We start from the raw sequence: 18,166 nt of genomic DNA on the forward strand, positions 1-18,166 counted from the left end.
ATGCCAATTTGTCCTATCAAAATCAAACATACAAAACTTGGGATAAATTATACAATGTTAATGTTCTTTGGATTTAAATGACTGTGTGACATGGGTAAGATAATTTTTAATTGATGACATCTGACAGTTAGTATTCCTGTAATGCCAGGAGTAAATAGAGAGAAACATGACAGAGTTTTTTCACCACAACATGAACTGTACACGTACAGTAGTTCACAGTCACAGATAAACTCACAATGAACAAGCTGCCTACAGATCAATACTAAAGGATGTACGACACGCTTTTCCCCCAGTCTTTCTCTACAGACAAAGCCTTTCTTTACAGACATCAATCTAGTTGAATCACACTGTATCACTGTCTACTGCAAGACTAAGATGTAAGCCAAAAGACTGCCAGTGAAACTTTGCAAACTATATATACAGTGGGGATCGAAAGTTTGGGCACCCCAGCTACAAAATTTGTATTAATGTGCATAAAGAAGCCAAGGAAAGATGGAAAAATCTCCAAAAGGCATCAAATTACAGATTAGACATTCTTATAACATGTCAACAAAAGTTAGATTTTATTTCCATCATTTACACTTTCAAAATAACAGAAAACAAAAAAAACGGCGTCTGTAAAAGTTTGGGCACCCTGCAGAGTTAATATCTTGTACTGCCCCCTTTGGCAAGTATCACAGCTTGTAAACGCTTTTTGTAGCCAACCAAGAGTCTTTCAATTCTTGTTTGAGGTATCTTTGCCCATTCTTCCTTACAAAAGTCTTCCAGTTCTTTGAGATTTCTGGGCTGTCTGTCACGCACTGCTCTTTTAAGGTCTATCCATAGATTTTCAATTATGTTGAGGTCAGGAGATTGTGAAGGCCATGGCAAAACCTTCAGTTTACGCCTCTTGATGTAATCCCCCGTGGATTTCGAGGTGTGTTTAGGATCATTATCCATTTGTAGAAGCCATCCTCTCTTTAACTTAAGCTTTTTCACAGATGGCATCAAGTTACCATCCAAAATTTGCTGAAATTTTATTGAATCCATTTTTCCTTCTACTCGTGAGATGTTCCCTATGCCACTGGCTGCAACACAACCCCAAAGCATGATTGATCCAACCCCATGCTTAACAGTTGGACAGAGGTTCTTTTCATTAAATTCTGTGCCCCTTCTTCTCCAAATGTACCTTTGCTCATTCCGGCCAAAAAGTTCAATTTTAACCTAATCGGTCCACAGAACTTGTTTCCAAAATGCATCAGGCTTGTCTATATGTTCATTTGCAAAGTTCAAACGATGATTTTTGTGGTGAGGACGTAGAAGAGGTTTTCTTCTGATGACTCTTCCATGAAGACCATATTTGTACAAGTATCTCTTTATAGTGGAATAGTGTACCACAACTCCAGTGTCTGCCAGATCTTTCTGGAGGGATCGTGCAGTCAAACGTGGGTTTTGAATTGTTTTTCTCACAATCCTGCGAGCTGTTCTGTCTGATATTTTTCTTGGTCTTCCAGATCTTGCTTTAACTTCCACTGTTCCTGATGACTGCCATTTCTTAATTACATTCCGAACAGAGGATATTGACATCTGAAAACGCTTTGCTATCTTCTTATAGCCTTCTCCGGCTTTGTGAGCGTCAACTATTTTCAGTTTCAGTTTTCTAGACAACTGCTTAGAAGAACCCATGGTGCTGATTGTTGGGGCAAGGTCAGATGAGTCTGGGCATTAAAACCTTTGAGATTGACATCACCTGGTCTTCCCAGACGATGATTGAGAACAATCCATGACACTGGCAGGTCTCAGCTTTGCAAAGGGGGCAGTGCATGCTATAAATTCTGCAGGGTGCCCAAACTTTTGCAGACGCCATTTTTTTGTTTTCTGTTATTTTGAAAGTGTAAATGATGGAAATAAAATCTAACTTTTGTTGACATATTATAAGAATGTCTAATCTGTAATTTGATGCCTTTTGGAGATTTTTCCATCTTTCCTTGGCTTCTTTATGCACATTAATACAAATTTTTAGCTGGGGTGCCCAAACTTTCGATCCCCACTGTACATGGGCATTAATGAGTAAACCACACTCATATGTCTAAAATGTCAATACACAGAAATTTCCTGAAATGGTGTTTTTTTTTATTTTGCCTATATATCCCTATATAGGAAAACAAATCCAAAAATAATTTTGAGAGGGAATTTAGATGTGGGTAATGGAGTTTGCCTTATATTTTAAGAGATTACTAGAATAAACAGTATTTCATTTGGAATTTGGCATTAGAAAAAAAGGAGAAGCCAAACTGGTAGCTCCATATTATTGGTGATTAAGTAGAGAGAGAGTATTTGTCCCCAAATGAAATGCCATTATGAACTAATTGTGAACATCATCATAATCATCTTCTTTTTTAGACAATTTATTTCTGGTCTGATTGTGGATCTGCACTTAGAATTTTAAAATTGTTCCTGATTTTTGCATCATGACTGCTAGACATAGGTTCTGGAACCCTAGGGTAACAAGTAAAATCAGTTCTAACGGCATCCATGAAGCCTTATTACTAAACCCAGGACCCTGCATCTATTATATCTGGTCTCCCAAAATACACAGAAATGGAAATACACATGGAAATACAAACATTTTAGTAAATATAAACAGCTAAATACTTTTTCTCAGCAGTTAGAGCAGTCTTGTGATTTCTATTAGTGTCCAGCAGAGCATTGATTAAAGCTTTTAGGAGTTTACATGCTCCCCTGATTGTCCTATGAGGCTGCATAACCCATGACCCTCTGTCTGTACAGTGCTTATTGGCACTGTGCTGATCACTTGCACTCTCCCAAGAAAGAAAAAAACTCTCTAGCAAAACACACCAAATGAATCATGTGCAGCTTGCCCCCAAGGCTCTGTTCTATCAGCAGATGGATTAGGGACAATAGAAGAAGGGGAAGATCAGAGAAGACAGCATCAAACAGCCTTTTTACACATTGAGGAGGATTAATATACATATACAGACTGATTTTACTGTTGTGTGTTTAGTAACACTTTAATTTACATTAATCCCTTGCAATCAACTTTATTAAGTTGTTCACAACCTCCCTCCTGTGTTTCACTGGCAAGTTGGCAAAGAACTCATTGGTCTGTATTTTTACAAGATTAGGTTGAGGATCATCTGCTAGATGGTAATACTGGCAAGCATAGGGATTTAGCTAGTTAGCAGCAAGGTATACAGGGTTAAAGTCAGTCTCTCAAACGTTTGTACAAAAGCGCACATTTAATTTATTTTTGTCATGTTAAAGATTATACTATACAAACAATCTGTGGAGTAACAAAGTTAAAACCATGCAGAGAAAACAAACAAAAGTTTCTGGTCAAGGATATAAGGAGTGAATCCATATATTTTATAAATGATTGAGAAAACCTACTGGAAGCATGATCAACCCAAGGCCGCCACCACTGCTTTTTTTTGCCCTTGACTTTCTCTTTGTCTGCTTCTCCTAAAATGAAATATGTTCATTCATTAATTGGAAAAAAATAAACTCATTGCATTACACATCAAAGTACATTTACATACAGACAATTCAGACACATATATTCAATTGATAGGGTAAATGGTACTCTGGGCTAAGTCTTTACAGCTTAGATGAAAAGTACTGGTGGAAAGAAGCAACTCTGTTTAGTCCCAAGACAGTCCCCTCTGGTCCCATATTCTATAGTAAAAGCATCCATGGGGGTAATCAGCAGGTTTAGATGGACTTTAGGTAAAACTGTAAGTGAGTAGTGGATCAAGTGATGGACCTGTCCCTCAAATTTTGGAAGGTGGTACAAGAAAGAGTGGTGTAAGGTGGTGCATAAACCTACTCCATGTTGACTGCTAGTAGTTAGGTTGTGGTTTTGTAGGGGATGCGGAGGGTGTTGTGTTATGTTGACAAATCTTCAAATATTCTCAGATGTGTTTTGCTTGGAAATAAACCTATTTGACCTGCATGAATAACAGTGGGTTTCCCTGTATTATCAAAGTAGGTTTTCCTCAATATATAAATATCTGCAATTTCCCCTCCCTCCTAGATTGTAAGCTCGAAAGAGCAGGGCCCTCGAACCCCTCGTGTATCACATTGTATTGGTATTGTTCTGTCACATGTTCTGTCCCCCTTTGTAATGTACAGCGCTGAGCGAACTATTGGCGCTTTATAAATACTGTATAATAATAATAATTTATGTAAATTTTAAGTACTAAAATCACAAAGCTGTTGTAATGAAGACAGAAGTTTTAGCACTGATAATAGGTGGCCGTGAAACTTAAAAAAAAAAGTATTTTTGTGGCTAACTTTGCTTACACTGTGATCACTCCTTTGTTAACAATTCCCATATTTACCTTCATCATCATCATCTTCCTGCTTGGGTAGGATTTCTTGACCTTCTCCAGATTCCTGAGCCAGACTTAGCATTCTTTCTTTACCTTTTTTATATTTTTCTTGTCTGGCTTTAATACGGTCCATCCTGGTAAAATGGAAAACTATTATGCTCAAATCCCGCTCCAAAGACAGAAAGTGCCAATTATGCAAATACAACATGAATTTGCTCAGGAAGTATATGAACATTAAGGTTTATAAAGCATGTTTATTGGAATTTTTCTGGGGGACATTTTTAAAAATCAGAATCAGAAATATAAGATGTTATCCACGGCAACCACCCTATTGTCAGCACTGCACTAGCTGAGCTGAAATCTTATTGTTTGCGAAGGGCAAGACCTGTGCTTCACCCATTTTACAGATATATCACCTCCCATGATTTGTAAAAAGGCCAGATACAAATCCACATACTGCCTCTTTAGTTGGTCCATTGATTTTTTTTCCTCTTCAAGTCTTGCTTTGACAGCTTTGACGATTATTGCCTGAAAGAGTTCTGCTCCTCTGAAAAAAAAAATGTTAACAATTGGACTTTTTCTAAAATAACACTTTACAGCACACATGGATATGTGTGTGTTTGCTTGTTTTTGTTTATAAATACATTCACTTTTTTGTTCTATGGTTATTTATTTATTTGCAAAACTGTACATTTTAGCAAGGGAAGCAAAAGAGAACTGCATAGTAAGTAATTTGGGTGCTTCCATTTCAACGTTCATGTGTCATAGAGTTCTTAGTTCTCATGCACACTGGACATTTTTACAGCGGCTGTTTTTGGCTTTTGATGATTTTTTCTACAGCCAGTAAATTCCCCAGCATGTTATCCTATGTGTCCATACACACATAGACTGTAATCAACGTTTTTTGGCAGGGGCGTTTTTTTGGCTGGAAAAAAAACCCAGGACTAGTGGGTTTATAGAGGAGTTTTTTAGCTGTAAAACGCTCTAATGCGGAAAAACAAGGAAAAACGCGGTAAATCGTGGCAAACATGCGTTTTTGGACTTTTTAAAAAAATATATATTTTTTTTGGTAAAAAAAGAACTAAAACCCCCCCCCAAAAAAACACTGCTAAATGCTAATACAAAAATGCTAAAATACGCTGAAAATGCGACTTTACATAGCTAACGTTACCAGCGTTATTAAACCGCTCAGTGTGCATAGAGCCTTACAAACAAGCAAGTTTTACTTATATACATACCTTGATGCAAGTATTTGAGAAGCTTTGATGTCTGCCACAACATGTAGGAAGTAATAACTCATAAAAACTCTCCTTTGCAATAACAGAAAAGCAAAACAGATACTGTCCCAGATTATTCCAGCTTCACCACTTGGCAACTGACAATTCTTGTGGTCCGTAGCTAAAAATAGACATATATATATGAATATATGGAATACTGTCCCATTATGTCACAAAAAAGTATTCATCTATAAAACTGGCAAAATGTGTCTTTTTGTTGAATGGTAGAATTAATACTTGGGCAAGAATGTGTCACCTTGAAAAAGGTCAGAAACCGCATTGACATTGTATAGAAACATGTTCTAGAACACACCAATATGTCAGTAAATGGCATTATGAAAACAAGCTACTATGGCCAAAAAAAAGAAGTGAGGCTGATTTACTAAAGGATTTGGGAAAGTTAAAATAATAAATTGTGTGAATATTAATTTCAATTCTCCGATGATATGCCAATGAAATACCGTATTTTTCACTCCATAAGATGCACCTAACCATAAGACGCGCCTAGGTTTTTCTAGGAGAAAAACAAGAAAAAAATATTCTGAACCAATGGACTGCAGACAAAGTACAGGAGATGACCAGAGACTGCGGACATAGTACAGGAGATGACCAGAAACTGCGGACATAGTACAGGAGATGACCAGAAACTGCGGACACAGTACAGGAGATGACCAGAGACTGCGGACACAGTACAGGAGATGACCAGAGACTGCGGACACAGTACAGGAGATGACCAGAGACTGCGGACACAGTACAGGAGATGACCAGAGACTGCGGACACAGTACAGGGGATGACCAGAGACTGCGGACACAGTACAGGAGATGACCAGAGACTGAGGACACAGTACAGGAGATGACCAGAGACTGCAGACACAGTACAGGAGATGACCAGAGACTGCGGACACAGTACAGGGGATGACCAGAGACTGCGGACATAGTACAGGAGATGACCAGAGACTGCGGACACAGTACAGGAGATGACCAGAGACTGCGGACACAGTACAGGAGATGACCAGGGACTGCGGACACAGTACAGGAGATGACCAGAGACTGCGGACACAGTACAGGAGGTGACCAGAGACTGCGGACAGAGTACAGGGGATGACCAGAGACTGCGGACACAGTACAGGAGATGACCAGAGACTGCAGACACAGTACAGGAGATGACCAAAGACTGTGGATACAGTACAGGGGATGACCAGAGACTGCGAACACAGTACAGGGGATGACCAGAGACTGCAGACAGTACAGATGAGCAAGAGACTGCAGACAGTACAGGAGATGACCAGAGACTGTGGACCTTTGGTAAGGGAGGGGGAGCGGGTACCTGAATTTGAGTTGTCCTCATTTAGTGTGGGCACCCGGCTGTGATAACCGGGTGCCTATTGCGCATGCGCGAGAAGCGCTGTGCTTTGTAAATGGCCCGGCGTCTTCTTGGGTACATGGCAGGTTGCAGAAGACGCCGGGCCATTCACAAAGTGCGGCACTTCTCGCGCATGCGCAGTGGGCACCCGCCTGTCCAAACTAAAAATGCCGGTGCGGAAAGACTGCACAGCGCTGGACCAAGGAACAGGTAAGGTCCTGCTGCAGAGAAGAGCTGAGCGGCCAGCCCGGTATTCTGACACGGTGTCGGCGGCGGAAATACCGGACCGTCCACTCCATATTCGCTCCATAAGACGCAATGACATTTCCCCCCCTTTTTTTGGGGGGAAAAAAGTGCGTCTTATGGAGCGAAAAATACGGTAAGTAAACAGACATTTTCTTTTAACATGATAATTCTCAAGATTCTTTAGTAAATCAGCCAAAAAAAATCACCCAAAAAGGGTTCATTTCTTCCTTTTGGAGGAAAAGATTTAAAGGTCTTGGCGTGAGGGCTAAGGCACAGCAGTACCTTAAAATAGAATTCCAGTTTGAACTTAACTAGCCTTAAAAATTTCCCCTCCAATGCCTTTGCTGCCGAACCTGTATAAAAAAGATCCATATACTCATGCATTTTCATCCAGCTTCCATCCAGTCATGTAATCCCTTGTTTTAGCTAGTGGTGGCTGCAGGGGAGAAGAGAGCGCACAATGATTGGTAAAGCCTGGAGCAGTGATGTCACTTATAGACTCCCATGGCTCATCCATTGTCAGCACTCCCTCCTCTCCCCTGCAGCCACCACTGGCCAACAGAGGGGAGTCAGTTTACATCACCAGACTGAAGCAGGCTGAAAATAGGTAAATATATGCATCTTTTTTTATACAGGGTAGTCAGAATAAGTGTTGGGCGAGAGGGGGGGGGGGGCATTTTTATGACTAGTTAGCTTTAGGCTAGAATTTTACTTTAAGTATACCAACCACAATAAGTAGCTATGGCAGTTCATACTCTAACATCTAGTTCATCACAGAGCTGCTGAACTCTGGTAAGAGCTGAGACTTCAGGCAAACCTCAGCTGATTTGTGGAAAAAATGACCTAAAGTCTGTAAATCTAACACCTTCTGAACTAGAAAAAACATTCAATTTGCGAAAAATAAGTCCAAAAGCAAGCATCCTTACAAAACTAAAACTAAAACACTGCAGTCTAACCTCAAACATTATAGATTTTTAAGTCGTAAACTGTTACCTGGTACCTTAAAATGGAATTATAGGATAAGTTCACCTTTCATAACATGTCATATATTACACCCATATTCAGGGTGTAACATGTTATGAATAGACTGGTCCCTGCTCACTCACTTTGACAGCTAGCAGGAGATCTTCTCCCCCTGCTAGCTGTCAAAATTTTTAAAAAACAGACGTGCAGGCGCCACCTGCCCGGCCACATCACTCATTCACAGTTCTTTATGAATGAAAAACTCCTGACAGCCTTAGTGGCTGTTGGCTTGTAGTTCATTGGTTCTTTCTGTCAGTATATCTGCTTGCCCATACATCCCATACAGGCAAGCAGATATTCTGACAGATATGCAGGAGACCTGCATGGCACCATTGATGGATTACAGGTTCCTGCAGCAAAAAATAATAAATGCACATTTTATTACCTTCAAAAAAATGTGCGTTTATTATTTTTTTAGCAAAATGTGAATTTATCCTTTAAATAATGCACCACATATGGCCTTAGTTATTTTCTACACAGTTTTTGTATGTACATTCGATTTTCATTTTTATTATAATTACATAAAATTAATTTAACTCAATTACTTACGGATGTTATAACCTTTCACAGTACATGCCAAGCTGAATGCCTGAATTAACCAGCAACTGTTTTCGATCAGGGAGTTTATGTAACCACAGGCTCCTATCTGAAAAATATAATTCATTTTAGAATAGAGGCTGTAAAAACAGGTGTACATAGTCATCTGATGAACTTTTATTTTTCAACTCGATTTCACTGAGTAAATTCTACTCTCTAGCTCCCTTGTCTCCTCTTCCCATGCTCGTCTCCAGGACTTCTCCAGAGCTTCCCCATCCTCTGGAACTCTCTACCCCAATTTATCAGACTGTCGCCTACTCTGCTCACTTTTAGGCGATCTCTGAAAACCTGTCTCTTCAGGGAAGCCTATCCTGCCCTCAGCTAATAATAAAATCTTCTACTCTTCCAACCAGTCCATCCCTCACAGTTACTACCTTTTTGTACCACTAGCCCCTCCCTCCTAGATTGTAAGCTTCAAGAATCAGGGCTCTCCTATCCCTCTTGTATTGAACTGTATTGTTGCTGTATTGTCTCCCTTTATATTGTAAAGTGCTGAGCAAACTGTTGACAGGAAAATACATCCAAAGTGCTACATCTGCTAATAACCAGAGTATACTGTATCAGAGATTACAGCAGACAAATGTAGACAAGAAGTATTGAGATCTACAATGAATGTATCCAAAAACATTTTTTTTTCCTTTTTGAAAAATAGCAAGTAACATATTCTCAAGTAACACAAGTCAAACAGTAGGTTATACCATGTGATAATCATTAGAAAGGTAAAAGGGTCATTGCCTTGCTCACAGATAAAGCAATAAATGGAAGGATTTGTGCCTAGAAAACCCAGCAAATATATCCCACTTGTGATGATTGCATCTCAAAGCAACAGAATGTCAAATACAGCCAGCATGATCATAGCAAAAAAAACAATAAAGGTATCTGATGAATTTTTCTTAAAGGTGGTTAAAGCAATTGTTACATGTGTATTCATGGGTTTGTTTTGCTTTAGATATATTTACTATATAGAAAAGGCCTTGGAAAACTTTCAAGATAGATGTAGCATCACATAACAGAAATATACTCAATTAAACAGTCAGAAAGCCCAAAACAGGTATTTCATTTTTTAGCAGAAAACAAAAAAAAAATTTCTTTGAGTTATTGTTTACTAAAAGTATTTTTTTTCAGTTCTCATAAGTCTCTTGGTTTTATTTAAAGTTAATTTCTGCAGTGCTATAAGCACTTTTCCCAAATGATTGCTAAGGGAACAGGATCATTTACCTAAAATATAACTTTTTAGGCTAATAGTAGTTAATAACTTTTTTGGCTAAAAGTAGTTAATAGCAGTTAACTGTAGTTAATGCTACTACAGTCCATAACAGCACACACAGTGGTCACATCATTCTGTAATGGAAATAGTTTATTTCGGCCAACTTGGCCCAAATGAACTATTTAAAGTGAAATTAAAACTGGAATTGTATTTTAAGAATTAATTACTTTACATTACAAGCAGCTACAGAGGTCAGGAATATTGTTTAAAAGCTCTTGTACTGCTTATTAAAAATATGTGCCTAATTTAATGTCCACAGTCTGGGCACTAATTAACTATTCAATCCTATTTTTCTTGAATCTGCATTTTTTCCCAAATAATTCATATTTTATCTCTATCACTATAATTGCTGTTTCCTGTTGCCTTTAATAAACACCTCATAGAACCTCACAATTAATACCAATTCAGAGAGGTATTTTAAGGAATGATAATATTCAAAGCATACAGTGCAGTCCTTGTTGGCTCTGCATATTGAAGATACAAACATGTTGCCTTTGTGCCTTCTGCTTCTATAGATTTCAGCAAAAATATACATGCTAACATTTTTTTTCTAAAAATGTATTGAAATTTCCAAGAAGAAAAGCAATAAGCTATGCATACACCAAGCTAAATGGCATGTACCAAAAACTCTGCAGGCATATCATGGCTTAGCTAGTATATATTCTGACTCTGGAGTTGAAATTCCATAACAAACCACACTTGTTAGAAAGTTCTCACACACTGTGGGCATATAGTAAATTATGTAAGCATACAATGTGCTTCTTCTTGCAAATTCAATGTCCAGTTGTTTGCCCAAGTCCTTTCCTAAATCAACCTCAAAGCCTGTGCAAAATTGAGCTTATCTACATTTTACAACAGTTACTGTTTTGAAAATTTCATTTTCAACTGTAAAAAAAAACAGAAAATAATACCCAGGATAATAAATATAGCCTGCATTATGCTTTCTTGAAATGACACGTAAAGATTTTTATAGAATTTTAAAAATACAGCATGGTATAGGCTAAAAAAAAAGAAAATAGATACTTACCGATAATACATTTTTCATTGTTATAACAAAGACATTGTATGCGATTAGCCAGTCCCAGTAGCGCAAGATGCTTCGTATGGGTTTAAGGAGTAAATCTCCTCCAAACAAGAGGAAGTAGAAACATGCCACTAAATAGCCCATGCAGAATATACTTATTCGGGTTGTTCCGGTAATGAATATAATGGTGAGAACAAACCAGAAGAGATAACTGAACATGATCACTTTGGCCATATCCAAATAGGATCTGTAAAGAAGGAACAATGCAGAAAAAAAAGTTTTTCAAGCCATGTATTAAAATTCATAAATGTAGCTTTACTGGATCATTGTAGTGTTGGTACTGTTTGTGCATACAATACTTTCATACACCCTAAATAGCAATCCAGTGCCCCGCTTCACTTATATTTGTAACCAATCAATCTCCTGATGAAGTCACATGATTTGGTGGCGTACTGCGTAGGGGAGGGACTTTGACATCACAATGCTTGTAGGATAGGAGATTGTAATACAGCTGGCTGCATACACGCGGTTGGAGGATCCATACTAATAAAATTGAATCCAACTGGAGTTACTTTATATGGCGCGCTTAATTACATCATACATGTGAGTGGAATGTTGGAATTGTTTTATCAACAAATATTTTATAAGGATAAAGCACTATGTTCTGGTCATCTCTTTTCGATGCACATTTGATGGAGGAGGAGAGCTAAGAAAGTGGAGGAGACTTATGCCTATTGGACACAAGACATCAGTCCATATACAGTTGTGTTCAAAATAATAGCAGTCAGACATCACTAACCTGATCAATCACTGTTTTTGGTAGAAATGATATTTCTACATGGCAAATAATTTACTAGCAGGTGTAGTAGAGTAATAGAAATCCAACAGACCCAACAGTCATGACATGCATGCTGCTGATTCTGTGTAATTGAATCACTAATTGAAAGGGGCATGTTCAAAATAATAGCAGTGTGGAGTTCTTTTAGTGAGGTCAATCATTCTTTGAAAAACAGGTGGCAATTATTGCCCTTATTTAAGGAAGGAAGGCAGCAAATGTTGTACATGCTGGTTACAGTGCATTTCTCTCTGAAATTCTAAGGAAAATGGGTCGTTACAGACATTGTTCAGAAGAACCTTGATTAAAAAGTTGATTGGAGAGGGGAAAACATAGAAAGAAGTGCAGAAAATGATAGGCTGCTCAGCTAAAATGTGTGCAAATGCTTTAAAATGGCAACCAAAACCTGAAAGACGTGGAAGAAAGTGAAAAACTACCATTCGAATGGATAGAAGAATAGCCAAAATGGCAAGGACTCAGCCAACAATCAGCTCCAGGAAGATCAAAGAAGGTCTAAAGTTACCTGTGAGTACTGTTACAATTAGAAGACGCCTATGTGAAGCCAAGCTATCTGCAAGAAGCCCCCGCAAAGTCCCACTGTTGAAAAAAAGACGTGCTGAAGAAGTTACAATTTGTCAAAGAGCACACTGACTGGCCTAAAGAGAAATGGCGCAACATTTTGTGGACTGATGAAAGTAAGATTGTTCTTTTTGGGTCTAGTGGCCGGAGACAGTTTGTCAGACGACCCCCAAACACTGAATTCAAGCCACAGTACACTGTGAAGACAGTGAAGCATGGTTGTGCAAGCATCATGATATGGGGATGTTTCTCATACTACGGTGTTGGGCCTATTTATCGCATACCAGGGATCATGGATCAGTTTGAATACATCAGAATACTTGAAGAGGTCATGCTGCCTTATGCTGAAGAGAAAATGCCATTGAAATGGGTGTTCCAACAAGACAACAACCCCAAACACACCAGTAAACATACAACATCTTGGTTCCAGACCAACAAGATTGACGTTATGGAGTGGCCAGCCCAATCCCCGGATCTTAATCCAATAGAAAACTTGTGGGGTGACATCAAAAATGCAGTTTCTGAGGCAAAACCAAGAGACAGAGAAGAACTGTGGAATGTAGTCCAATCATCCTGGGCTGGAATACCTGTTCACAGGTGCCAGAAGTTGGTTGACTCCATGCAACACAGATGTACAGCAGTTCTCAGAAACAGTGCTTATACAACTAAATATTAATTAAGTGATTCAAAGGAAAGCAAAATCTTCAAACATTTTTTAGTTTATATAGTGAATTTTGAGTTTGTAAAGAAGAATACAAACACTGCTATTTTTTTGAACAGTCAAATATTCACTTTTCTTAATTTTTTTTTAGAAGAACAACACAAATTTGATATATTTTTCTTCATGTTTTGATTTGGAATAGAATGTGTAGTGTTCCCAATGCATTTGTGTGTATGGAAATAAAAGCTATTAGAAGGATTTTGAGCTTTATTCACTTTTTTCAACACACTGCTATTATTTTGAACACAACTGCATAAGGGACACATGCCATTTATAACCTCACCTAGCGATTTGGTCATATATATCAGGTGAAAACACGTCTGCTGGAGGTGAACACACATGTTCATTGGTCTGCAGTATATAGAAGCAAAGGGTGTTTTAAGAAGCACTAAGGAAATAAAGCATCTGTGAAGATATACAACAATTTAGGACTATTTCTATTATCAGAAGGACATATTTTACAAACAGATGTCTATGTCAGTTTTTCTCAACCTTTTTTCAGTCAAGGCACCCTTTAAAATTATGGACAGTCCCAGGGCACCCTTTACAATTATGGACAGTCTTGAGGCACCCCTAGACCAGTGGTGGGCAACCTTTTTTTTCAACTGAGCCAAATCTCGCCAAAACCACGATTGAAATTTATTTTGAGAGCCACATTTTTAAAACTGAAATTACATCCCCCATATAGTAATTCATCCCCCATAGTAAATCATCCCCCATAGTAATTCATCCCCCATATAGTAATTCATCCCCCATAGTAATTCATCCCCCATATAGTAATTCATCCCCCATATAGTAATTCATCCCCCATAGTAATTCATCCCCCATATAGTAATTCATCCCCCATATAGTAATTCATCCCCCATATAGTAATTCATCCCCCATAGTAATTCATCCCCCATATAGTAATTCATCCCCCATATAGTAATTCATCCCCCATAGTAATTCATCCCCCATATAGTAATTCATCCCCCATAGTAATTCATCCCCCATATAGTAATTCATCCCCCATAGTAATTCATCCCCCATATAGTAATTCATCCCCCATAGTAATTCATCCCCCATATAGTAATTCATCCCCCATATAGTAATACATCCCCCCTATAGTAATTCATCCCCCATAGTAATTCATCCCCCATAGTAATTCATCCCCCATATAGTAATTCATCCCCCCTATAGTAATTCATCCCCCATAGTAATTCATCTCCCATATAGTAATTCATCCCCCATAGTAATTCATCCCCCATAGTAATTCATCCCCCCTATAGTAATTCATCCCCCCTATAGTAATTCATTCCCCATAGTAATTCATCCCCCATATAGTAATTCATCCCCCCTATAGTAATTCATTCCCCATATTAATTCATCCCCCATATTAAGTCCCCAAGTCCCCCCTGTGTCAATTCACTTACCTTTGCTCCGCGCGTTCTTCTCGCCGTGTTCCCGCGCCGTTCTGGTCTTCAGGGCGGACTGTGAGAGGAGAGGAGTTCGTCACGCTGCCCCACCTACATCCTGGCTGCCCCGCCTACATCCTGACAGCTGCAGAGTCCTGACTTTTGAGGCGGCCGCCCGAGAGGAGGGAGGGGAGCGGGCGCCCGGCACACAGAAGAGCCGCATTTAAGTTTGTAAAGAGCCGCATGTGGCTCGCGAGCCGCGGCTTGCCGACCACTGCCCTAGACTGTCCAAAATTTTAAAAGGGCACCTCATTCTAAAATGTGAAAAACTATTCTAAAAGTTTTATATAATGCAGCAACATCCACACATGTAGGGCACCCAAAATTAGAGGGGATTTATTCTTCCAAAGCAAATACACTTTTGCACACTGGTACTGACTAGTATTCCATTGTTTCTCTTCTCCCTGCATTTTCTCCATCACTGAGCTAATGTGACCCCAACACTAATGGAGAGGGGCAGAGGAGGGTCAAACTAGAATGCTGTGCAAGCAACCGACAGACTCCTTATCAACTGATGATGCCATTGGTTGCCAGGATGCCGGCGGCTAGAAGGTGGTAATGGTGCACAATTAAAATCTGTGGTTTTGTTTTAACTAAAAGGCAGGCTTGTTCCACTCTCTGGTTTGTATACAAGTTTTGGGCAATTTTTAGACATTTTGCCAAGGCACCCCTGAAGAAACCTCAAGGCACCCCAGGGTGTCTGGGCACCCTGATTGAGAAAAGCTGGTCTATGTCACTTGTCAGAGTTGGTTTATATGGTTACAAATACAGGTGAAGCAGGGGACTGGATTGCTATTTATGTCATATAACATGTTTTGTATGGGAGTGTGAATAGTGGGAGCGATTCACAATTCTTTGTAAAAATATTTTGTATTATTTTTGTTTTTTAGCATAGCAGCTCACAAGATTTTGCACTTTCATACACCCTGTTCACTCATGATTCTGAAAATGGTATCATTATTTATCGATTTCTTCCTAGTTATGAAAATAGCATACTTTACTGTATCTATAACTGTAGGTTTCCTAGCTTTATTCTTTCCCACTTTCATCATCTACCTCCCTTAGTGAGCTGACAATAAAGTGCCTCTGCTGCACTGAAATCCATAGGCATCTTATCAATCCTGTCCAGGTTACCTCTGAACTACAGAACTCTTCCCATCTGTGTTACAGAGATGAAGAGAAGGGGAGTGTTTGATGGTCCCGACAGGCTAGCATGATAATGTTGCTCCTTCACAGAAAACGCATTATTGGCAGGTTCACCTGATGAGAAAGCCTAAAAAAATAAAACTAACACAGCCACCATATCTAAGGACTAGTAAACTGAAATCCTAGGTTTAGATACTCGTTAATCATCTGTTCGCCTGACTTTGCTGCCTTGGGGTTATCTATTATAACCTCTCCTAATTCATAATTATTCAAGCATTGAACATAAAAGCCACATGCTGTTTAACATGTTTTTACACAATTGCCAGTTGTACAAATCTGTGTTAAAAATCTCAGCCAATTGGATTAACGTACGTTTCTGTGCTGTGTTTCTGTTGGTTTAACCACTTGCCCTCCAGACGATTTACCCCCCTTCCTGACCAGGACATTTTTTGCGATACGACGCAACGTTACTTTAACTGACAATTGCGCGGTCATGCAACGCTGCACCCAAATGAAGTTTATGTCCTTTTTTCCCACAAATGGAGCTTCCTTTCGGTCAAATTTGATCACCTGTGCGCTTTAAATTTTTTCCCCTATGAACAAAAAAGTCCGACAATTTTGAAAAAAAAAATATTTTTTACCTTTTGCTATAAAACATATCCAGTAAAAAAAATTTAAAAAATTTAATTTTGTCATAAATTTAGGCCAAAATGTATTCTGCGACATGTCTTTGCTAAAGAAAATCCCAATACGTGTAAATTAATTGGTTTATGTGAACGTTATAGCATCTTCAAATGGTGGTACATATACTGGAATTTTTATGTATTTTTTTTTATACTAGTAATTGCACAATCAGCGGCTTACAGCGAGACTACAGCGGGCATTCTGACACTGGGGGGACCTGACTGTCATTGACATCCCCAGTGACACTAATACAGCATTGCATGACCGCGCAATTGTCAGTTAAAGTAACGCAATGCCGTATCGCAAAAAATGGCCTGGTCAGAAAGGGGGGTAAATCCTCTGGACGGCAAGTGGTTAAACCAACAGAAACACAGCACAGAAACTTACGTAATGCAATTGGCTGAGATTTGAACACAGATTTGTACAACTGGCTAATAAAAAGCACTGACACTGTACTAATGACACTGGGCGGGAAGGGGTTAACACCTGGGGCGATCAAAGGGTTAACTGTGTGCTGTGCTTTTCTGTGTAAGCATGCTGCTTTGTATTGCTCTGTATAGCAGAGCAATACAAAGCAGCGTGCTGGAGCTGACAGGGGAGAAATACTGTATGTATTGTATACAGACCTCTCCCCCGTCAGTGATACTTGGAGGTCGCCAGGTGCCTGTGGGGAATCACTGGCCGGGACCCGGTGATGGACAGCTGAATCCGCCAATGGCGGAGTGGGTGTGGCACACGCACCCCCTACACGGACATACAAAATCACTTGTATTTATACATGATTTTGTGCAGCCCTGCCACCCTGCAGCAGTAGTTCTGCTATAGAGCGGTCAAGAAAGCGGTTAAGGAAGCATTCACTTTGGTGAATAGCTACAGATTTACAAATTCTGGTAATGTGCTATACTCCCTACAGATCCTTTGTACCTAAGCAAACTTGTTACTCAGGTTAGTTTTCAGCATTTCCACTGGACTTGAAAATAGCCTTTTTTATCTATTGAATATCAAAAGGGTATCTTTACCAATATTTTTTGCCATGTCTCTCACTGTCTTTACTATCATTGACTAATACTATGCAAGCAAACTGCTCTGCTGTACAGAAGTACTTTACTAAACCAAACCTTGGAACAAGTTTAGCTGCAGATAAAACTCCAACTCCAACAAAGGAAAAGTATAGCCAAATCTACTTGTGCTGCACTCCATTTTCAGCAGTCAGCAGGCTAAAACCTGCTGTCGGTTGCCGTCACTCAGCGGGTCCAGGCACTGAAAAGATACTAAAAACAGAGCGCACTGACCTTGCGCATTACCTCAGTAAACAATTAGTTGATTTATTGATTTAGGAGATATACTCACAAAAGTAGTAAAAAAACAGGCATGTAAAATCCAAATCCGAATCATACAATAAGGAGACACGTGTGAATCCCATCGGAAGGGGAGACTCTCAGAGTGACTACGACGCGCTTCGAAGGGGGGTCCCTTCTTCATCACGTGTCTCCTTATCGTATGATTCGGTTTTGGATTTTACATGCCTGTTTTATTACTACTTTTGTGAGTATATCTCCTAAATCAATATATCAACTAATTGTTTACTGAGGTGATACACAAGGTCGGTGCGTTCTGTT

General features: G+C 39.2%; 1 protein-coding gene across 4 annotated transcripts in view; it reads right to left on the bottom strand.

The window, feature by feature from the left end:
* Window positions 1-18,166, bottom strand: part of PIEZO2 (piezo type mechanosensitive ion channel component 2) — a 439,610-nt gene that overhangs the window by 65,938 nt on the left and 355,506 nt on the right. For all 4 annotated transcript variants that reach the window (XM_089671018.1, XM_089671019.1, XM_089671017.1 and 1 more), the window contains exons 26-31: window positions 11,132-11,375; window positions 8,790-8,886; window positions 5,570-5,729; window positions 4,789-4,878; window positions 4,341-4,465; window positions 3,391-3,462 (exon numbers count right to left, since the gene is read on the bottom strand). In XM_089671018.1, the coding sequence (XP_089527144.1) occupies window positions 3,391-3,462; window positions 4,341-4,465; window positions 4,789-4,878; window positions 5,570-5,729; window positions 8,790-8,886; window positions 11,132-11,375 (788 nt within the window). The remainder of the gene's footprint in view (window positions 1-3,390; window positions 3,463-4,340; window positions 4,466-4,788; window positions 4,879-5,569; window positions 5,730-8,789; window positions 8,887-11,131; window positions 11,376-18,166) is intronic.

This window comes from Staurois parvus, unplaced genomic scaffold, assembly GCF_062004578.1.
Source record: "Staurois parvus isolate SC_StPar_1 unplaced genomic scaffold, SC_StPar_1.0 ptg000097l, whole genome shotgun sequence".
Classification (NCBI taxonomy): domain Eukaryota; kingdom Metazoa; phylum Chordata; class Amphibia; order Anura; family Ranidae; genus Staurois; species Staurois parvus.